We start from the raw sequence: 24,769 nt of genomic DNA, 5'->3' as shown, positions 1-24,769 counted from the left end.
GTCATTAAAAGGCCTTCCTAGAAGTCATTCTTTCCACCCTCTTCAATTTATCTTGATATGTGCATGTTCAGAGCAAACTACGCACCCTTGCTAAGCAAGATGACAGTACCAAAGTGCCAACTACATGGAAGCTTCTTCTGACCTCTCACAATGACGCATAAGGAAAGATTCTATTTCACAATGGACTGACAAAACATTAATAACCGGGATGTAGCTTCCTTCAGAAGGGAGCCTCTGGAGAGCTAAGAGTTCTTAATTAAATCAACTTCTCCTGCATATAACATCACAGAGTAGTTGGCTGACTTATGCTTATTATTTTTCAGCGCAAGATTGTTAATTTACAAGTCTGTAATTTCACACGTACTTTAATTCATTACTATTTATGGTCCACCCAAAATCAGTAGGTCTAACCACAGAAGAAATCTACTTGGTGTTAGAATACAGGAACACCAGATAGAAATCTAATATTTGGTACGAATCACCCTCAAGGCTAATTGCTTAGAGTTGCCTTCCTGAAAGCAATTGTGTGCAACAGAAGTAATTGCTCATGGTCTTCACTGCTAGTTTCCCTTGGCTGAAAAGCAAATTATATAGTAATGCAGGTATGATTTACTTACAGATAACCTAGACCAGAGAAAATAAAAAAAATATGGATGACAATATATTCCTCTGAGGGAAAGCTAAATACTAACACTGGGCTGCAAGCGGCTATTAAAGAATCAGCTGCAGTAATAGCTTCTGGGGAGACCCGATAGATAGCGTAAGTGTGAGCAATTTAAAAGGTGCAGTTCAAAGTAAGTTCCCTCTAGTTGTTTACAATGTTCTGTCCATCCCAAAGCTGTATGGATAAACAGTACTAAAATCATTCATTTTCCCAATTCTAAGCATTCTTAGGTACACTTACCTAAAATAAAATCAGGGTAAAGATGTAAATCATCCCCCCAGACTCAAGTCAGTTTAAGTTAGTGATGAAAATTGAGAAGAATTATTTACAATTGTTACTATAAAAGCCAACCCCAAAATACAGACACTAAGTGAGATGGTAAAGAGCAGAATTAAAACGCACTGCGAAAACTCTCCACAGATCCCTTTTTGCTCAGACCTTAAAAGCTGAGAAATTACTTTGAGTTCAGTCCCCAGTCCCCAGGCTAATCTATTTACTCCTATGGAAGTCAGAGAGTGGGAACAAACATATTTCACTCATTCTTAGTAATTTTCCCCCACAAAAAATATTTTTTGGAGAAACAATACATAGACAGCCAATTTTCCTTCTCCCCTCTCAGACAAAATTGGATCATGATTCATCATAGACACAATTGGGTTTTAATTTATTCCTTTAACAAGTTTGTTTATTTTCTTGTAAGCAAGTATTAATCCACTCTGACACAGGAAAATGTTAATTCTACTGCACTGCCTTTCAAACTTAAAAAAGCTGAGTCTAACTCACGTTGGTGTTTATTCTAGCCTTGAAGAAATAAAACTAGAAATGCCTGATGTGTGTACAGAGGTCCTCTGTTCTTTGGGTAGGCTAACACTGACTGCACATCGCTCCTCTCTGAATGAAACTGAACAATCCTGTCAGTCTTCTGTGTAGGCATAGATGGAAAGTTTACCATCTTCCCCAAAGAAAGCTGTTCCACAATTATTCATTCACACTAACTTCACAGTGCCACTCGCTGCAAAGAAGAAGGTGACACAGGAAAGCATTTGGCCTATTAGAGAAACATAAAACTTCACTCAGTTCAGTGGAGTCCAAGTAGAATTTAGCCATCTGGTATTCAGATATACATCATGCCTATGATGTTCACTTGCTAAATGGTTATTTCATGAAGCAATGCTAATGATGATAACCCTTCTGTTCTTTCAATGAGAAGCTTAGTGAGCCCTCCAGCTACTGGAACAAAAGTACACGCCCGATTAGATGAGAGAAGAGTCCCCATCCCTTATCTCTGCTGCAAGAGAAAAGAAAAAATCCACTACAAGTTCAAGGGAAGCAATGCAATTCAAACACCAAGCACCTCTCAAGTTAGGTTCATTTCATTGTGCCATGCAATACCGACTCACTCACGGAAGTTCACAGGACATGCTTGTGTCTTAACCTTACCATTATCTCAAAACATCTACCATTATAAGGTATCAGCACAGAACCCTTCTCCATATTCATGTGAAGACAGACAGTAGGACAAATGCTGACTGCCATCTCTGAAGAGTGAACCTCTTATTTCAATGTTGCACTTGCCATTAGGGTTTAAGCCAATAGGGCAGCTTGCAGTCTCTTGGTACTACCATACTCTGTCTTCTGAAGCACTGTGAAACAGTTCAAATGCTTTAGCTCAGCTGTAAACAGCAAGAGTGCAAATGCAGTACATGCACACTTCCATATCTGTGGTGCAATGCTACTTAGCAGCTATTTGAGAAGCACAACATAAATACACACAAGAAAACCCACAAAATTATGTACTCGTGGCATTTTCCACAAACATTTGCAGCTTCCAAACTGTCGGTTACACATTTCAAGTGAGTTCAACCCTTAGATAACAATGCATCCATTTCTAGCATGAAAATACTGCTGGCTGATAATGGGTCTTGTTGATTTTTGTGGTGTGAGGAAAGGTAAGCTGCCTGCACTCGGTAAGTGACACACTAATGCCACAGTGCTAATTCTGAATGCTCTGATTTCTTCTAACCTTTTCATTCAGCTCTAAGCTCATCTAAATTTGTTTCTTAGATAAACACGATGTCTACTTGATTCAGCCCAAAACAGCAGCGATATTGCTCATCTTTACAGGATAACTATGGATATACACACACACATACATACAAAGTAAACTAGCACTTACACTAAGTGCCAGTTTGTATAAATGAAAGGAAATCAGCAGTTGGGAAGATGAGGCCAGACCTTCAAACTGCTGTGTGCTGATTGCTTTCCACCAAACTTCACACAGCCAAACCAGCAGATTAACAGTCAGCCTAACACTGATGCACAAAGGCACATTGTACCATAGCTTTGCATTCAGAGGACGACTGTATTTAACACAATTAAAGTAATTGCTCCAGTCTAGTCAGCCCAGCAAGGTCTCCATTGGAGTTAATTAGTAAATGCCAGTAAAATACTTCGAACATGCAAATGCTAAATGTTAAATACTTCCATTATTAATATATTCTCACAAATGCTGCAAGGGTAGGCAGGTGCAGGGTTCCTGGAATGCTGCGGTGTCATAACATGCAAAGTAAAGCCAGTCTTTTTCTTAGTTTTAACACAAGAACTTGTTCCATGAACCAAGCTTTTGCCTCTGATATACACAACAGCTCAGGCCTTTTTATCAGCAAGGAAGCATCTTCTGTCATTCAACACAGACTAGACCCCCATGTTCATCTCAAATCATCTAATACATAAGCACATAAAGACTAGTTACTTGCAGGGAAAGAAAGAATAAAAACTGCATGAAGCAAATACAAGGAGCAGGAAATAACTACGTACTGTAGTCTAAACTTCTGGAACAGAATTACAGCCACACATCCTGCCAAGACAGTGTATCAAACCCCAGCTTGATAAGAGAGCTTTAGGCAAATACCCAAAAAAGATAAGAAGGTAATGACTGAAGGCATTAAATAGAGAGAAGGAAGCAAAACATTCTGAATTAAAAGAGGTTAAAAGCACTGGGTCATACTTAGTCCTGGGAAACAAAGACTTAACCTCACACAGCTACGTCAGAGATAATAAAAGAGAGCAACAACTGATTATTCTTCCTAGTCATAGATAGAGAAAAAAATAATGAGATTAAGCCATAAAAGGGAAAATGGAAGATGAGTACTGAGAACCTTTATAACTCAAAGAGTGGAACAAGTAGCCCAGAGGCTGTAGAATACTCATCACTGAGGAAATTCAAGCTTAAGTAAACACCCATCTGTTATGGAATATTCTGTTATAATCGCTCCTGCTATCGTGCAAGGAGGTGGAAAGAGTTGCACCAAAGTCTGGGGACCGGATACCTACAAATTCATTTATTTCAGGTTGTCTGAAACGTTTATTTGAAACAACAAACATCTGGTTCTTAATCCCCCAATTAACACAGTTTCCAGCCCTAAGGAATTAACCACAGAATTCACGACAAACAGTTTATTTGCTAGCAGTGGTGTAAAACAAATTGCCTACAAACTTTTACATGGCTAATAGAGCAGTTTAATCGTGCTTTTTTTTTTGTCCCCCTCCTTTGAGGAGCACACTTGGATTTCAAAATAATATAAATAAAAATAGGAAGTCATCCCTGAGCAGAGACCTTTGCAGCAGTGTCTGAGCAGAGAATTACATGGTATAACAGACTCAGGCTCTCATTCATGATACTGACCTCCTCTGAAGAGCACTCTGAGATCTAACGATGAAAAGGACTGTAAAAAGCACTAGATGTTATCATTAGTATTCAGGAGGATGGAATTCTGTGACTTGGTTGAATTCAAAGGGACCAGCTTTCATAAGCTGGTGCTTATGAAAGCCGACATTTTAAACAAGGAAATAGCTCTGAGAGCAACATTAATGTGGGCTGACCAGGATGGGGTGAGGCCACGCTTTTCTGCCAACGTCTCCCAGCAGGTTGCGCTGCAGACTTGTTTAGTATCGTGGAACCAATTTAATGTCTGCTCACTCACGCTTTACCACTTTCACAATACAGTATTTTATGCTGTTTCCAGTCACACAAGAACTGCATAGTGCCTAAAACAGCATCCTGATCAAGAAAACACACATTACTGCTCACAACTCTACGCATTCTTGCACTCCTGTTGCTCCTGCCCATGCTAAAAGAGATTTCCTGCCTACAGTTGGCCACAGTTGCTTATTCCAACCACTGTTACCACCTTTGACACCCTTGCAAACTCGATGGATTCCCACCCTGCTGCTTTCAGCTGCTGTGGATAAATTAAACGAAATAGAAAGTCAATCACCAAATGTTCTGGTACTCTGGATTTAAAAGATGTCTCTGATTGTAGGAGTGGAACATGCTGTTCATCAGTTTATTTGGCTGGCTTTGCCACTAGATGATTTTTAAGTAATCCTTTATTCTCACAAAACAGACTTTCAAACAAGTAACCAATACAAACAACATATGCATTAAGATTCCATCCAGCAATACAGACTCCCAGTAATAGCGCTAGCATCTCTGCAAGCTTAAGGCAGTTTAATTGACCACCATAATTTACCTCGACATTAGCATCATTTGTACAGCTTTTGAAAACATATTTTTGTTAGTGGAGAAATGTGTTCTGTACACATTTGCTGTGGTCAACCTTATTTTCCTACCTACTGATTTGACCTGCTCTGTGTGACTAGTACTGAGAAAACAATTAGTAAAGCGAAGCACTTTGTCACTGCCCCTCATACCCTTTAAGCTCGCTTAAATGGCGTTTCAATATCAGCACACTGTAAGTTGTTAGAAGCTTTCCCTCTTCTGTATTTCCATACAATTGAGATATCTGTATTTCTTTATGTTGCTTTTTGTTGTCATTGTCATTAATTTGCAGTTGCTCTAACACTTTTATGGATCTAACTATTAGTGCTACCTGATAATATGGAACACAGCACTAAGAGAAAGAACCACACACATCTCTATCTACTTCTTAATTGGGAAAATCAATTCTGAAAGCCTTGTTAAGAAACACACTGCACTATTCTGGGGTTTGTTTGCCATCCCAGCCTGTTGATTGCCTATCAATTTCTCCACAGACCCAGCATCTTCAGATGGTAAAACACTTTCAGATGAAGCCAGGAAGATAGATTTTTCCTTCACATCTGGAGTTAGCAAAGTACTGAACTTTTCCCGTACAAGCCCTCCCATTAATTCCTTGCCTTCCAGATGGCATCACAGCTATGTCTGTTCCTATTCCTTCAGATCATTCTGAGATCTGTAAATTCAAATAACTGCCATCTCTCCCTAGTTAGGTCTACCATGAACAGGGACTGTGACACACACAAGAGCTGAAGGTGAGGAGATGTAGAAATAAAACTGCCCTCATTGAGAACACATTCAGAATAATGAAATGCATTCTTACAGACAAGACCAGAGACGTAACTTTCAGAATTAACTTTTGGGATACCAGAGTCTAAACAAATAGTCCTACAAGTCACATGCTATGAAACATTCAGTTACTAACAGTTTCCAATCTAGGCTGTAATTAAAACAAACAAACAAACAAGTTTTCTTATTGTTTTGTTTCTTTTAATAGCTTTAACACACAGGGATGAACACCAGCCTGCCTCTCCACGGCTACAGCAGGGAACTATTGTTACATCAGCTCTCTGTGCTTCCCTTAACAGGCACCTGGCAATTTCAGGTTTCTTAGCCCAATAATTTACAGTCATATAAATACCACTACAACAACACAAGATGTTAATTCTGCCAAGTAGTTCATGCTTGTCAGAGTGCAATCAATTAACTGGAACAAATACTTTAAGACTGCAGTCAAGTTGGCTGGCCAGTTCTGTTTGCCATTGTGTCAATTGCTTTAGAGCAGGGACTTCAGCTATTTCAACTGCCAAAAAAGCACAAACTATGGTTTTCAGAAAAATATAGCACCTTCTCCTAAAATATGCTTTTCTTCAGGGTCAACAAAGCATTCTGTGGGATTTATGCCATATACACCAACATATAATGTTCATTTCCATTAAGAAATAAAACCACTGGAAGTTATCATTACTGTGAACTCTTCAGAGAATACTGAAAAGACAGTGGTGTTATGATGTGTTCACAATATATGTCAGTAATCTGTTCAGGGCTAACAGCTGATCCTCACAGAGTAACACCTCTGCTGCTGCTGAGGCTTCTCACTCACCAGTTGGGACTGCAGGATCCATCGTTGGCTTTTCCCAGGTATTGATCTGCTCCCAGGTAAATCCATTGGTTCCCAAGGCCACGCTATAACCACAATTACTGTAGTGCTCATCAAAGGAACAACCACCTAAAAGCAAGAAAAGCACATACATTCCTGCGTTAATATTATACATAATCATGACACTAAAATCATTTAATTTCTCACACCTAGGTTTACAGAGGGAGAAATTTGGGGAACAAACAAGTCATGTATAATATATTTCAGAGAGCAGAGAAGGTATCCAGAAAACAGTTTTGAACGTTCAACCTTTTTGTATCCCTTAGAAGTCTTTCTTCTCACATTGCTGCTCTTCTCCTCCATCAGCTCCCTTTATTTCCACCTATTTTCTTAACATTTTCACGGACAATTGCACATAACAAGCACACGCATTTGGGTCCCAGTGCTGGTATTTACAGAAACCTCCAGGTCAGATTTTTTAAAGAAATAAGAGAAAGAAAGAACCCAAATGGCAAAGACAAGCAAAGTATCCCTATACTACAGCAATACATGCTTGATTTCACTTTTGAGATTCAAATTACACTGGGTTGGGTTGCACTTTGAGAACGTGCATCCTTCCTTGCAACCACCTCTTATGCTTAATAACACAAAGTCCTATGTGACACATGACTACTTCTCCAGGCCTTTCAGAACTGGACCTCACAGTGTAAGCCTTTAATTTCTCACAATGGGAGAATAACAAGAAGTGGATAGAAACTGATGTTCACACATTCCAGACTGTTGACTAAGTGATCTTTCCTACTCCAGTTCCTGAAATACTTGATAGTGGTTCACTGCCACCTGGCAGCTGTCTGAACACTTACGAATCAAGAGAAATGCATTGACGGTGGGGCAAAAATATATATTTCAACACATGCTCGTGTGTCAGGCAAACGAATTCAATTAGTTTATCCCCATTTAGTACTAGTGGATCATTACTACACTGCTGAACCTCCCCTTCCATTGCCTCAGGTACATTCCTCACATCTCCCCATCTTGGTTTGCCAAACATATTGTAGTACTGGCTCTATTACATGAGGTAATTTGGGTGTTTGGGTTTTGACCTTAATTATGACAACAGTGTCACTGCTCTGCTTTTGTTTTCTCTTACAGAAGCAAGGAGAAATCTCTGGGCAGTTACTCCAAAGTCAGCTGGACATATCTAACACTTCTGGAGCTGCAGGGACTGAGCACTGCTCAGGGCTACATGATCTTGCCGTGCCAGCCAAACTGCCAATTGCTCCTGACACTAATCAGAGTTATATGCACAGAGACGTTCCCGGCTCTTTACCTTCCCACAGGCTGCATTCCCTACACATGCACAATGAATAGCAAGTACACAAGTGATCTCTGGTTTCAATTCAATAACCGTTACCCAGCAGTGGGTCATTTAAGCATTCTTTAGTTTTAACATGTGTTTTTTTTCTCTACGTCTCCCAAGGAAGACCAAACCCATCTCAGTTACATCAAAATTCCTCATACAAACCTTATTCTGCTAAAGGACTTAAAGTCCACTCCAACCACAAATGATTTTCTAAAAATTCATGTCAAAATTCACACAAATTATTCCTATTTAAGCACACGCTTGAAGGATTTGTTGGATAGAGTACCTGACCGTAGTCGGTGTTGTTCAAGTTTAAAGATTAAGCTTGTCCTAACAGAAAAAAATTGTTATGTTGTGTAATTTTAATATAAATAGTTCTGAGTTTAGCAGATTTTATGACCCTTGCAGCCTTGCCTGCTCCAGCAGAGACCTTGCAAATGTATTTCCTACAACATTTAAAAGTAGTTTTTGCTTTAAATTTACATAGCTTGTGAGGCTTTCAGAGCTGTCAAAATGAGCAGGACCACACTTCAGCTGTTTCCCTCAAGTTTTAATTTAATTTAGGTGTAAAAGTTCAAGTTTAAAATATTAAATGTGCTCATTAAAATGTCTGACAGAAAAAACAGGTGCTCTGGATTGTCTGTGAGAAGCATGCAATGCAGCCAAAAATCACCTTCTCCCATAGCGAGCAGGCACAAGAGACAATATCAAATACTCTGCTCTCCGTCTCCACGCAGGGCATTCTAGTCTTAATAGATTCACTCTAATAGGAGGACTTCAGACAAACTCCATTTACACAACACCTCTCTAAAGCACGCTACAGTACAGTAAGTGGTGCTGTCTCTCAGCTCTTCCTTTGAAGGAGTTGCAAATAAATACTCTGATCAAGACAGACAATTGTATGAGGACTCGCGTACGGAGAAAATTACGCAGGTGCTGATAGTCTCAGAAGCAAAATGAGACGACAACAAAATACAGGGTAGAAGTCCTTATTTAACAGGGAACGTAATTGCTGATATACAGATACAATTAGCCAAATAGATTGTTTTATGTACACAGAGGAGGGTGAAGTTGGAGGGCAAGCTGAACAAGGATAGTGAGAGCTTCTGGAAATTAATTGGGAGTTTCCACTGATAAGAGACAACACCTTAAGAAGCTTGAAAGTGCCTTGAATGAAATTCAAGGCCAACCCGTGTAGTGAGATTGGATAAGAAAGGATAAACCATGGAGAGCCTTAAAAGCAGCTGCAAACACATGTACATTTCTGAAGAAAGAAAAGTTAGTGGAGGAACCACCAAATGCAAAGTGACAAGGCAATAAACCAGATGGATTAATTTACTGGAAGCAGAATTGGAATTTGGAGAGGTGAATTTGCAGGAAATGAGGACAGGGGGGAAAAAAAGCATTGGAGTCGATTCTCAATGCTCGGATAAGCAGAGTGGCTGCACAGGGAGCACACAACGGCTCAATCCTGGTGATCAAGAAGAGGAAAGCACCTGTCGGCTTTGTGCTAGAGAGTGGCAAAAGGGACAAGAACTAAAAGTGGACCTAGTTGGGACACAGCCATGATCACCCGTGAGCAAGAAAGCTCTTTCTCAAACAATCTGTGCCCTGTGGAAGTGGTCATGCCCAGCCTAGCACAGCCCTGCCTTCTCCTCCCAGAGGTGCCCTGCTGCCAGCCCCCACTCATAGACACCCACTGCAGATATTTAGAGCACCAAACTCTGCTTTAATCCATGCATATGGCCACCAGATCAAATAAAATCACCCCATCCATGCAACCAGCAGCACCCCACTGCCCATGGAGCCCACAGCCTGGTCCAGGCTGCAGCAGGCTCTGAGCAGAGCAAACCGTGCATAAGGGGAGAAAAGAGAATTTAACGAGAAGCACAGCATCTTGCCTCTTCTGGGGAATACTGCTGACCCAACTGATGAGTGTGCTGTTACGTTCAAGTGTGTGTGCGTGAGAACAAGCTCCCAAGAAAGATGGCAAGGCAGCAAAGTGAAGGCACATGTGGCATTTGCACAAGTGCTAACCTGCTGGGATGGAGCCATCCCCTCTGCTACATGAGCAGCTCATTGCCAGGTCCTTAGAAATTCAATTACTCCCCACTGATTAATTTCAGTCTAAACAAAAAAATGTAATTACGGACTTTAAATGCCTACTTAAGTAGGGATAGCGACTCCAAAATGGCATAGTAGGCTGAAACCTGCAGGTGAGTTCCTTTCACTGGCAGCAGCACAAGCTTAATATTTACTATTTCCTCAGACATCACCTGTATGGATACCTAAAAGCTACAGCTCTGCAGGAACATAACAAGAGAAGAAAAACCACAGAGATGAGATCCATCTTAATACAAAATCAGCCACTGCTGAAACAAAACTGCTTGACTGCAGAACAGGGATTTTCATTAACAGAGAGAAAATAATTCATTATAAAAGATATCATGAAGTGAATTTAGATTCTAGGTTTGCACGTCACAGCTCTACCCACAGCGTCACAAAGCAGCTCAGAGGAAAAGTAAAGCACTTGCACACCAACCAAAATGGGGTTTGGTGTCTTCGTTAATAATTAACAGGGCTAAGGATTTCGGGATGCAAACCAGAATCTTTCCATTAATCAGCTAAAAATTAAGTGAAAAAATACAATTGCTAAGTAGGGCAAAAAAAGAAAGGAAACCGAGATGACTCTGATACTGTTAAGATAATGCATGTGGTGTTGACCATCTCTTTTCACACAAAATGAAAACCAAAAGAGGATGAAGTCGTTCCCTTCCTGAAAAGGGTCATATTGAAGCAAATAACAGCTCACACAGGACAGATTAAATATCCCTTGTTTTACACTGCAGGCTTGTAACAATGCCACTGCTCATCTGAGTGATGCTAATTAATCTTGAACAGACCTATCATCAGTTACTGAGTCTTGCCCCCGGATTAAATGTAAACCAGCCTTGCATAAATTGAATGCCTCCTTTGAATATATAATTGAATTTGCAGAAGTGTGCGCCAGGGGGGTGTTTAAATAAGTGCACAAATATGATAAAAAGGACTTCACGCCATTATATCTAATTCAGTAAGCAAAAATAATGGCAGGGCACGTTCCAATTAGTGTTTGATTTATTTATTTTAACAAATCCAATTAGTAGAATGTTTTATAAAGTCATCCAATGTCAAACTCTCGCAGACTCACTAGATAAAAAACAATACTTCTAAAGAGGGATAAAGAAATATACTAATGGGAGAAGCCTCATTGGTTATCCTGTGTTTCTAGATACAGACTGAAAATAACACACCCTCAGACAGTTCGATGAGGCATTTACAACATTCCCAGTGCGGGGAGGGGGGGGAAAAGAGCAAGAACCATAATGGTCCCGTTTGTAACCTTCCATGCCTTTACTTTGGGGATAGAAATTATAACAGCACACACCATTCCAACCAATGTTTTTTCCCTGGAATACTTGTTCTGAAAATGGGTTGAAATTGATTCATTTCATTCTTAGCCTCACAAAATAAGAAGAGAGTTCAGGAAGAAACAGATGGTCATAGAATGAGACAGTGCTTGGGAATTGTAAGACTCCAGAAATTAAAACAAAACCAAACAACGCTCTCTGATCAATAATTTTAGTCTATACTTCACTGAAAGAGCTGCATTTGGCTCCTTAGAAAAACAATTTATTCCACACGATTTGTCTTATCTGAGAAAATAAATTTCTCAGATTGCAGACTTCATGTAGCACAGGGTGTGCAAATCAACTTTGTGTTGAGCCACTTCATTTAAGACAGGGTAAATCTTTTCAAGGGCTATTGAGTTTTCTTCCATCAGGGGTGGTAGCTACAACTTCATATACCTTCTACTCCATCCAGAAAGGTTAACACAGAAGTCATCAGAAATACACGTACAAGCAACCAGAAATGCTAAGCTGAACAGATCCAACTTCGACAGACCTATTTCTGATGAGTACTGTCCAGTGACCTCAGCTCTCAACAGGCATCATACCAAAGAGAAGGCAGAGGGTGCTTGTCACTTGAGTCATCATTAGTTTCACGTGTAACAGCCTAGAAGTGATGAGCTTTGTGTTTCTGCATAGTACAGGATAGGAAGTTTCAGAAAGGCTCATTCCTCAGAAAATCATCCTTCTGCCATTTTATCAGTCTACTGTTGTAACTGGTTAATTTCAATCAATACCTCCTTATTTTCCTGAATTACTTCTATATTACCTGGTTTTTCAAGAAAAAGACTTTTGTAAAGAGAAAAGTTGCCTTTACCATCTCAAAACCTACCACGTGTTCACTGCATATATTCAGAATATGAGGAAGATGCTTCTCTTTAAACTGCAGGGAAAGCTCTGGTAAGGTTTTGTCCCTCAGTCACCTGAGGGTCTACACCAGAAGAAATGAAGGAGCAGATTCCCCAGCATAAAACAAGGTATAATTTTCTTATGTCAGTTGCTTGAGCTCATACCTAACAGAAATTCAGATAACACAACTGTGAAATGCAAATCCACATTTACCCTTCAAAGTCTTGTGTTGACAGAGCTGCATTTCTCAAGGTATCCAGAAATTTTGGGCTTCAGGAGGAAACACCAATGATTTCTCCAGTGCTTCAAACACATTCATTTCCCCTACAAGTACAATGACTTGTTGGTTCTCTGCTGCCATATCAGTCCTCACTGTCATGGGGTGGATTCATCTGCCACAGTGGAGATCCATTAACTTCCTTTCCATCTTACTTTCAACACAAAGTATTAGTTGGTTTGGACATATGCAAGGGAGGTTTTATCTATTCTCCAATTGTAACGTTGAATTGCTTTAAATATATACACGTTTATAAACCCAATGTTGTTTTAAGCTACAGCACCAAGTCAGTTCACCCAGCATGGCACATGAGCTGGCTCTCAAGGAATCCAGGCTTTGCAAATGAAGCTTAGCTTCAGGCTGCTGAAACACCAGGATTAACTTGCAGGAAGTTTTCGGGCCGGCCTATCTTCATGTAATTAAACTTCCAAGATTAACACAGGTTTTCAAAATCATGAAACATTCTTAAATAGACATTCCCCAATGGCTTTTGTTACACTTCCAGTTAATCATATCCTTTTAATTCATTAGTCAGGTAGCTTTCCACTCCTGTAGGAGGCTTCTGTGCTATTCACGGTATGATAAAATTAAGATTCCTTTTTTAAAATGCAAATTCATAGCGCTTTACTTGACTTTATTTTTGTACCATAAATATAACCAAGTTTTACTTGGCTCCAATTTCTGCTTTTTAAGTTCCACAGCCACCTTTTTCCTCCTAATACAGTTTTATATTCCAAAATTAATATTCAACATTCAGCAACGTTGCTTTTCTTTCCTTCCAGCATCTGAAAAGTGCTGGGTCTGGTAACTCTGTAAATCTGAATGGGGTTATCTAATGTTACGTGTACGGTGCATTACAACCACATTCTACATCAGCTATTCCACTGGAGCTCTTGGATCAGTCAGAATGCTCTACTGACTGACTTTATTTCAGCATTTTATAATGTCACATTGAATAGCTGGATATTCAGCCTGCAGAGTCATTTAAATTACATATCTATGACTTTCCCCATCCACTAAGGCAGCGGAAAAGCTGCCTGAAGGTAGCTCTTTTGCACTTATTTTCTTTATTCTATTATGAACCCTAGCTTTTTTATTTAATTTTTTTAATAAGCCTAGAATTAGTATGTTAGAGCTTCAAACAAGCAGCAGTCATCGGTTCACTCATATTGTGCATGGCGATGAATGAAAACAAAAAGATGGACTATCAGGAATCCCAAGGACGATCTCTTTGTAGCTGAGATGCTTTCTTTGAAGACTTCTAAGCTACTGTCCTTGTGAGTTCTGGCAATGGAACAGAAATCATGTTAACTGCCACAACAGTGAAAAAGGAAAGCAGTTAAACGCAATCTGGTTGCAATCAAAAGTAACTGAAACAGATTTTTATCACTTTTAGAGAGCAAAAAATTAAGCTGAGATTTTCAGAAGGCATTTTATTACCTCAGTGCTTTTCCCAAGTGAAATAAATAACTCCTTTTCTCTGTGGTAGTTGCTGTCATTCAGTCTGCAATGACCTCTCTAATTCTCTCTGCATCTGACATTCACTGATCCTTCACCACATTTCCAGAGCCAACCTCCACTAACACCTAGCATGATCCAAAGACCACCCCTCCATTTTATACTCATAGAAAGCTACATACAGCATGCATAAAGACAAGGTAGTCATGATTTGATTACAGATTGTGCCTGCATACAGGTAATTTTAAAAATACCTGTTTCAAAGTTTTCCTCTAGAAACTTAAATCCAATAGTTTCATAGGTTCACTGAATAGATTCATAGAATGGCCTGGGTTAAACAGGACTACAATGATCATCCGGTTTCAACCCCCCTGCTATGTGCAGGGTCGCCAGCCACCAGACCAGGCTGCCAAGAGCCACAACCTAGTTTGATTCTTTCTGATCAATACTGATTTTTTTTTTGTTAAACTGCTTCTGAAGCACTCGTGCAATTTAAGCATCCAGCGTGGCATAGATCTCCAAAGATTGCTTCTTGATATTTAAGCTGGGGTATATAAAATGTAATAGCTCAACCGCATACCAGTCAAATACCAGAGAGTTACCTAGAAAGATGGATAAAACCTGTTCAGACAGAATCTCATTGGCTCATATCACAATAATAATAACTTGCAATGAGTGTTGCAATTGACATATCTTGTTAAATTTAATTCTGTGCTTATTGGAAGTTACTCTGAATGTTTGGCTGCATAAATAAATTTTATTGAGGTCTATCAATTTTTGCAGCTATGAGTTTGCACCTTCCATAGACTGAGGTCCATAAAATACTCTCTTATTTGTTGCCAGCAGTTTCAATTTACATGTAAAGTGCAGGGTTCAAGGATAGTAGGAGATGTGTTTTTAAAACAGTTGCATCATGATCTTCATTTAATGTGTCAGGAGAGAGTCAGGCCCTGAAATAACAGCAGTGAGCCAGCTGCTCTGTTCTCAGGTGCCCTGCAGTCAGGCTGGGGGCAGGATGTCAAATGCTGGATGGACTACGCAAAAGACCTTGCAAAGTCTGGTCAGCTGAGTGATGGCCAAGGCACCAACAATCAGCTGGACTCAAAAGTTAATTATCTGTTACTTGATTTTTGTTTTCTTTTTTAAGTCCATTTATTTTCTATTTTTCACACATTTTGACGTTCTTGAGTGCACCAATTGCACTGTAATAACAGAAATACCTTCCAGAATCATAGTACAGTGGGGGCAAACAGCACCAGGAGCCTTGTTATCCTCTGCAGCACACTGCAAACATGGGAATCATGGGAAGATTTGCTTACTTTTAGCCTGTAGCACAAATATCTTTGTCCAAAGAGCAAAACACAGATAGGTGCCAGGAAAGACTAGATCCCTGCCTGATAGCAAACGAGTCCCTGAAAATATATAGAGCTCCCTTTCTGCTTAACCAAATATCCAGCTTAGGTATGTGAGCAGAAATGCTAAAGTGCCCCTCTAATTACAGCTATGAATCTTCAACTTGCAGTACCAGACCCAGAACATGCATTTAGCAGAGACACAGCTGTTGGCTCCTAAACTGTGTATTAGAGAAGGACAGCAGGGGAAAGGAGAAAAAATTAAAGGCATTAACACAAATGCAACTCTCTAATAGCAGCTCATATTGTGTTAAAAAGGAGGCCACCAGAGCACATCTCACCGCTCAGTGTTGTCCTGAAACAGCTGCAACCAGAGACAAAGCAAAGGTAATCTCAAATAATGACCATCAGCCATGTAATACTAAGGCAGTTCCACTAAGGGAGAAAACAGCTTCTCCTTCATCCTCTGATGCAGAAAATCATTTGCTAATAGAAGATTGAGAACAGTTCAATGCTGTCCGCTCAGAACCTTGATTTTAGAGGAATTCCAAACTGCACAAATGGGCTCATTTGTAATGTTTTAAGTTCACTACGCATTTCATTTCAAAATGGGTTCCGGCTGTGCTGTTGTTATAGAAAACTTCAATGGTAGCACACATACAGAAAAATAATAAACAGTATGCCCTCATCCAAAGCCTTCCTCCCATTTCTGGGATGGATCTTCTCCATTTTGAGTCTGAAACTTAGAATGCTACGTTTTAAATTGAAACTATTTCTAAAGGAGGATTTTCTGAATTCCTCCGTTCCCACTTCTTAAAATAGCATCAGTTTGAACCATGCCAGGAAGCATTACATGTTTAAAGCACCTCTTCCCAAGATACGAAAGGCAGAACATCAACGCAATTACTTTTCAAGATACTCAACAGCCAATTTCTAGCAGGAAACCTTTTGCTGTCATATTTGGTCACGGTTTAAACCTCGTGTCATTGAGTTGAGAGACACGAACCAGGTACCCTGAGCTTTTTATCCCAAGTGCACACAGGTCTAACCTGTGCTTCATGCTGCAGTGCAAACATACTTGGTACAGCTGAGATGGCCCAGGGAAAGGCACCTAAAGATCCAAGTTTAGAACCTGGTCTGAATAGCATTTAACATACAGTAGGTCACAATACATCAATATTTCCTTTGAGTAACCTACAAGGATTTTGTGATGCTGAAGAGTGAGAAAAGCCCCTTTCTACATAAAGTGCAATACAAAACCATCTGGAAGTTCTGCAGTCAAACATTTCATCACTGTTTCTACACTGAAATAGTTCTGGCTCACAGGTGCAACTCAGATGCACAAAAAGCTCATTTGCTGAAGTCTAATTCTGGAAGAAGTCTTAGCATCACTCTAAGAAAGCCTTTGCTTACAGAATTTCTCTTTACAACAGAGGTCTAACAACGCTGCCTCTGTTAATTAGACAAACACTCTACGATATTGTTCTATCCATACACCATCAAGCCCTAAAAAATTTCTCTCCCACTCGATTTTGGTAGAGGAAAGGGTATTTATGCACACAACTGCATGCACTCGCTTTACAAGATGACACAGGCAACCTCATTAACATGTAATGCATTCCCAGTGTCCCCAGGTGAAAGTGCAGATACTCAGAAGCAGAGATGAAAGCGCCATCCTAAAGATCTCAGCTATGCAGTTAAAATTGAGTGTAAAAATTCAAATCAACTCAGTGTTCTTCAATAATATTTTCATGCCAGACACTGTAATTTTAAAGTAATTGTGTAGAATCTGATTCATTAAATAGATAATGCTTCAAAACATTACAATGATAATATTAACTCAGAAATTAGATTCAGTTTCTGATCAAATGAATTGGTACTAAATATACCCATCAAATTAGAACCACATTGTAACTCCATTGATACTTCAGTTAGCAAGCACACGTAAGGCACTACCGCCAAAAATGTAAGAAATGAAGGTAATGCTTTCTTGGCGTTTGCCCCTTGGTCCTTCTCTTAAGAAAAAGCAACTTAAGATCTTTCAGGCTTCAGATGCAGGTTTTAGCATATCACATCAAGCACAATAGTGACAAAAATAAGCTAGTCAGGTATCTCCATTTGTTATTCATGCACTTCCTAGCCTAAGAGAACAAGCATGGTACCGTATCAGACCTTTGTTGATGCCCCTGGGTTCCATCATAATCGCCTGAACCTGCACATATCTGAGGTTGGCAGAAGGAAAAGACAGCAGAGCACTTCATGCTGCTTCCAAAACAGAAGAGTGACAGCAGCACGTCAGACCAAAGGTCAGGCATCTGCTAGACGTCACTTGGGAAAGATGCAGAAATAGGACATGCACACAACAGATCTTCTTCAAAACTCCTTCCCAGCCCCAAACAAGCCTCTCTCAAGTCAGTTGTTCTTTCCCCATGAATCTACCCAACCATTTTCAGAACCTTCACGTTTGTGATACTTCCACAGCTGAACTGTACTCCAACAGCTTCTGGCTACTACTTTCCTGGGGATACTTAGAGATGGGGTGATTTTTGCCCTTACGCAAAGCCATACAAGCACAGGACAGTGACGCTGTCTTTGCAGAGATGGCATTTACCTCATGTGCTGAACTGACACTTTAGTGATGAGAAAGGGATTACAGCGTATTGTTTTCCCATGTAAGTGACAGCACTTGTCGGGCTGTACCCAGGAGGCATAACTGTTTTAAATCACATTCTGCACTTTGGGACAAGATAGACTTCTCACTAGGCTATCAGCCAACAGTACTTTTTTTTTTCCTCTCCTTGTGAAGAACTGTCTCTCAGGGAGAAAAAAAATCGGTATACTTGACTGTATTGCAGCAGTTCTAGTAGTTTAAGGCTATTTTAAGATTATCTAATGAAGAGAAACCTGACAATGAGGTCCCAGCTGGAATAAAGATGTTATTTAACTACCTCTGAAAACACTTATCTGTGGCAGAAACTAATAGAATTTCCCAGAACTGTTACCACAATTAACATGGACTTTGAAGAGCAATATTTAACTAGCAGTTATCATTTTATTAGCATAAGGACTAAAAAGAATCAAGGTGATGGGCTTGGTTTCAAATGTAAAGATCATACCAAATCGTTTTGAGTAGTTCAAGTTTTACTTTAATGAAATCTTTCCCCTTTCTTCTTTTTTTCCCTCCTCCTCTGAGAGATTTTATATCCATAAATCATCTGCATTCAAGTGCAGGACAGCTGGGAACATTGATTTATGGAATATATTTGACCTGACTTATAATTATGTCACCAACTTCCAAAAACACTGCTCCAACCTCAGCGATCCCACTCCTCACAGAATCACACAGTCTTCACGCTGTACACAGAGCTAATTGACGTAACGCTTCTGCAGATTGGATGGCATCACGAACACTGAGTGAATTTGATTACACTCAACTCTGAAAACAAGAAAATTGTAAGTAGAGACCTTCTCTTTCTTCAGAGTGAGTTGACAGTACCCACTGGGAATACTGCATGCATGACAGCAGCAACTCATGAAGGACTAAGCAATTATTGCTTGAGTCAAGTGCCAGGAATAAAAAATTACATCATCTATTAGCAGAAAATCCAGCTTAATTACCTGATCATCTCTACCTGTACTGATTGAGGTAGAAAATATCAAGCCATTCTCAAGAGGACTATAGCCAATGGCATGGCATCCATTGGTATCATCACTTTTTCTTGCTGCTGTCACCAGAGATCATCTTGACGTGGCCTTTTAAGGCTCGACAGAGGGCACCATAGGGAGGACAAAACGATGTAGAAAAGAATATACTTCTAAGTCTCAAGGGGTTTGTACAAAACACTGTTTCACTTCAGCAAAAGTTCTCAGACTGCTCTAGAGTGAGGCTTCCACATAAAGAATAAAAAACTCATCAAAAAACACTGTTGTGAGAATGGTATCTTCAGACTTGCACAGGCTACACTCTCCTGAACACAAGAGATGGGGATGTGAGAACAAAGTTTACATTTACCTACATGATGGGAGAAAGCAAACCTGAGCTGCCTCACCAAGAGGAAAGCACCAAGATGTTAAGCCATCCTACCACGATGCTTCTGGATGTGTAACTTGGTGACCTGGTCAGTGAAGGGGTGCCCATTAGAAAAACAGAGCAATCTGGAGTGTTTAGAGAATTCTGTTATTTTTCCTTTCTTTCTGTGTATTTCCATGAGGAGCCACTGTCTTCCCGGATTAATAAAGTCACACTCTTGTGGTCTTCTCACAGGGAAAGTTGCCAGTTTTACCAATAATCCTCATAGCCCTTCTTTGCATCTGTAATGTTCTGAATTAATCCTTCCTCTAAAGGAGCACCTAAGTTGTACAGAACATGCCAAATTAAGTTACTTTTTATCTGCATAACAGCATTCTTATTTTACCATCCTTCCTTACAGGAATTCGTTCCCTACGTTAGGACAAATCTCTCACTCACCTCAATCTCCTCTTATTAATGCTCCAGCAGTTTTTTGTCACTTTCAGCTGATTCCCTATCTTTAAGTAAGAATCTAATTAATCCGGACATGCATGACCTTACACACTGCAATACTAAATTACATCCAATTTCTATTTCACCCCATTTCAAAGCTTTCGTTCCTCCAGTCTGATTAATTTACTCTCTTCCAACTGCGCGTCCGTGAGTGCTTATGGATTGCACATCCATTGCTTTTACATCAGGAGCAACAGTGAAAAGAAGTTAGATCTCAAGAATCATCCTTTACTCCTTTAGCCAACTCCTCATATAGAAGAAAGGTATACACAAAGTTAACAGCACTCAGGTTAGTCACAGACTCATCCATTTAATATATTTCTTCTCTAAAGAAACATCCAGTCTAACAGTATGCCCATGCACTGGTTCCCTCATAAACTCTATCTTGTAGGATCTTTATGAATGTTTCCAAATACCTCTGATCTAAATTAAATCTTTATCTGGCTGTAGCAATCAACACTGCGCGATTCAGTAGTGACTGAAAAAATTTGTACCAGCTTGAGCCAATCTTTCACCCATCCAGTCCCACAGAGTTTATGATAGTAAAGGTTTTGACTACTTGATTTAATCTCTTAGATAAAGTCAGTGGACTGTCATGCTGGTACTGCTAAAACTGGGTAATTAATTAATAGAATCTGATTTCCAGTACTGTCAAATTGATGCAGTATTTAATAGATAGGAAAGGAATGATGAGAAACAAAGGAACAAGTATACTTGCTCTAAACCCTTCATTTAACAAGTTTCTATTTGACTTTTTCAAATCTTAAGTTACTGTTTTGACATGAAACATCAATGACTTAGAAATTAGTAACTCATAAGTACATTATCAGCTACTTCAAGCTTAGGTCTTCATTCATGGAGACTAAGGTGTAATTTTACAACAATGCTGACACGCACTATGTTTATAAAGCATGTTATTTCTCAAAGTGGCTTTAAAAGTTCATTTACATAAAATAATAATATATATGTATATGTAATACATGTAGACATAGTTAAGAATACCCATAATACCCTGCTTTTGCTAACTGTAAAAGTCAGGAAGTTCACTCCCGGTCTTTTATATGTGGATTGATAATAAGTATTGTTTTTCTGTTTTGAAAATAGAAATCATCTGTTAAGTAACAGCTTAATCACCTGTTTTTCATGTAAGAGCGACTGGCTGAAGACACCAAGTGAGAGTGCTTGGTTAGGAAGCAAGCCACAGAACCCTGTTGAAAACATTAAATATCTACCTTGTTTTATAGGACAACAACATGGTACTACGGTAACATCTGGGGTGTTCTATAAGAGAAACAAAACCACATCACAGAAACTCAAGCCCTTTTTTAAGGCTGTTTTACTAAATCACAATGGAATGCACTATCATCATCCTCTCCATTTCCACAGTCCTCCATTACAGAGCCGTCCAAGTTAAATGGTTATTCTTAACACCCCCAAGATAGAAGACTGAGAATCGGGGAACCGTGATGGAAATGAAGCCTTCTGCTGAGGAGCACAGTCCTCCTGTTACAATTAAAATACTGCAAGATTCTTCATATCATCTGCCTATGTTAATGCAAGCAAGACTTCCATTGCTTACCAACTGTGATGGTGTCAATAAGAAGCATAAGACACATCTGATGATTACTCACTTTAATGGTCCACAATGTACTTACATTTATGTGCAAGGACAATCAGTCCAGTGAGCTTAAAACCTTCTATAAGGCTCCTCTAGACCCAGTTTTAAACAACTATTAGTCATTCAAGATTTTCTCAGAAAGAGAGATTGCACACAGAGAAATAAATACATCTAGCAGGTGATCTTGTTTGTTTCATTCGCTGTAGAATTTCCAAATAGCTTCATGTATCTCCAGGCTCCTGCAAAGGTCACCTAATTCTTCCCATTAACATGTGATTTCCTACAGCAGATGGAGAAAGCTTCACCTGATTTTAGTGACCTTTGCAGCCTTCATGAACTCTTAAGCTATTTTATATACACACACACACACACACACACACCACTGTCTAGCATGATACACAGAAAACGTTTTCAAAAGAGATGCAAAACAGATTACGGAGCTAATCATTATCTCTTCTTAAGATTTTTAAGTCATGTTCCTTTTCTGTATGACTTTCAAATAAGTATTATCTGCTTGAAACCCCTCAGAACACAGACATGTACAAAGACACTGCTGGATTATAAATGATTATGTTCTTAATGTTCTAAATTATTAAAATTGCTGCCTTTCAGCACCAGCGTTTTCTGGACAAGTATAAAGTGTTTTCCAAGAGCCTTAAGTCTTTTTGACTAAGATATCAATCACAAGTCCTTTTCAAAAATGTCTCCTGGAATGGATATCCAAACCCTTTTCATTTTGCCAGAGATGAAAACTATACCCAGCTGAATATGCAACTTTCTATGCACTTGTATTATCAGAGCACCCCAGAGACTTAAATGATGGTCAGGATTTGAACAAATTCATGTTATTGTGCTAAACCTCTTCATTTCTTTGGAATTTTTAATACACTGCATGCTTTAAAGAATCAGTAATTATTCCCCAGATAACCAAGGTTTGGTAGTGTGCTGGGAGGCTGAGAATTAGGAATCCAAATACCAGCCTGAGATTTGTTGCTAGAATAACACTAATTTATCTACTAAAATGTTGGTTTCCTGTAGGGTCACTGAATGAAGTCCTTGTAAGAAGGCTAAAGGGGGAGAACTGAAGGACTACAGGCATAATTCAGTTTCTAAAACATGGTTTAGCTTCTACAGTATGGTAGAAGTAAAATCTGTTGTTATCTATACACCCAATTTGAATTGGGCCATTCACGACGGTGCCAGCTTTCTAAACACCTGGCTCCAAATATCTGCTTTGGTGACTTCCCCCTTGAATATTTCACAGTTCAGGGATGCAGACTGTAGAGAGTTTGACAATCCTTGAATAGAGATAGAAGTAACTTAGAGTCCTAAGACTTGTGTATCATCTTTCCCTGTTAAGCTATTTTAGGACATTCGGTATTTTAATTTTTCTTTGTAACATTGTTCTCACTCAGCACATCTGCCTTACCTGGAAAACACAAAAGGCTCAGCAAAACCTTGACTGAAAGTTCACAATACCGCCATTATCCATCAATCTATAAAGGAAGACAGGTTATAAAAGTAATGTTCTACTTTCTGTGCAGCTACTCTTGGAAAACCAGAAAGTAATGGATGCTTTAACTTCTTTAGGGACCTCAAATGCTCACCGTCCAACAGCAAACAGGCACTTTCAAGATAAATACTGCTTTCGAAGAAAGGGTTATTGTTTCCCCTTTTTCACAGGGCATGTGAAACAAAATAAGCACTATGATCCTGTATCATTCATTTACTTTCTTTTTAGGCAGATGCATTTCCAACATAGAAGCAAGCATAGACTTCCATCCATCTGTGTTCCCTCTTTTTTCCTTCACTGAACTCCTAACAGAACTCCCCAGCAGCTGACACACCAAGCGGACTCAGTGCTCTGCAGATTAGCAAAGAGACCATAAGTTCTCCCTTTGGTGGAACACACATCTCCGTTCACGCTTCTGACACAACAGAGTCCAACTGCAGAATGCAATGCTTTGCTTTCTGCTATCAGATTGCATTCACACGCACACCCCGCCGTCATGTTTGCATTCACGAGTGAGCAAACTTTCAGCGCCTGTAACTATAAAGCTTTCACTTGCAATTTAGGTTTGAAATTCTCTGAAAGGCAAACGATGTTGGGAACAATTTCATAATGTGGAATAAGTGTATCTACACCAAATTCAAATGCATCCTTGGGTAACTATGTTAAAATCACACGTAAGTTCTGAAACTGCTGACTTGCTAATTGACAAAAGCAGCAAAGTCACTTCCCCTTCAAATTGAATCTTAGATAAGAAGCCTATATACAAAAACAACCAGATTTCTCTTCTAGAGGGAAAAGCAGAGTCAATATTTGCCTTCAGTTTCAAGAACGTGAAAAAGCCTTCTAAGTGTGACTCTCTTTTTATATCTTTTCAGATAGATTACCTGACACCAAGGATAATGCTGTAATAAAAGCAACGCAAAATCTTTTTGCTTCACAGGGAGAAAAATAAATATTTATAGACTTTTAATTTGGGCTTATTTGCAGAGAACTCTGCATAGCAGGATGTGCTAGCTATGAAAACAGTGAATAAAAATAGCCAAGGACATAAGAAGCAGGGCAGACAAGGAATCATCATTTTGATGACCTCCTTTGACAACTGCTCTGCATATGAGGAAAACACAACTGGCCTCTGCTGGTATTTTTTGAAAATAAATGGCTTTATTACAACCTTCCAATTGAATTAATACTGCTTGAAGATGTTATCTACTACTGCAACAACCATTATTTTCTCCCCCCAGCTCTTGCTGCTATGCTGAGCTGACCAGAGCCTGGATCTGCCCACCTTTTACCACCTTTTATCAACAGGAGTGGCTGCATTGAGTTTCACCTCCTCCATCAACCCCTTCCACACTCCTCCATCTTCTTTCCCAATGCCAACAACATCATAAAGAGTTCAAATCAAGACAAAATTACAGAGCCATGTTTGTGCTTACCCCCCCCTTCCTTTTAAGCAACAATATTATGTTGAAAAAATGCAGCTCAAGTTGAATTTGAGGAGATGAAAAGCTCAGTTAAAAAGTCAACTATAGAACCACAAATGGAG

General features: G+C 39.4%; 1 protein-coding gene across 27 annotated transcripts in view; it reads right to left on the bottom strand.

Annotated features, from left to right (window-relative positions):
- The window catches only part of PTPRT (protein tyrosine phosphatase receptor type T), a 391,962-nt gene that overhangs the window by 284,795 nt on the left and 82,398 nt on the right, over nucleotides 1–24,769 (bottom strand). For all 27 annotated transcript variants that reach the window (XM_085519547.1, XM_085519558.1, XM_085519559.1 and 24 more), the window contains exon 2: nucleotides 6,826–6,951. In XM_085519547.1, coding sequence (XP_085375673.1) covers nucleotides 6,826–6,951 — 126 coding nt within the window. The remainder of the gene's footprint in view (nucleotides 1–6,825; nucleotides 6,952–24,769) is intronic.

This window comes from Coturnix japonica, chromosome 19 (genome assembly GCF_054131305.1).
Source record: "Coturnix japonica strain WE chromosome 19, WE-NBRP24, whole genome shotgun sequence".
Classification (NCBI taxonomy): Eukaryota; Metazoa; Chordata; class Aves; order Galliformes; family Phasianidae; genus Coturnix; species Coturnix japonica.
This window is presented reverse-complemented; position numbering and strand designations above follow the sequence as displayed.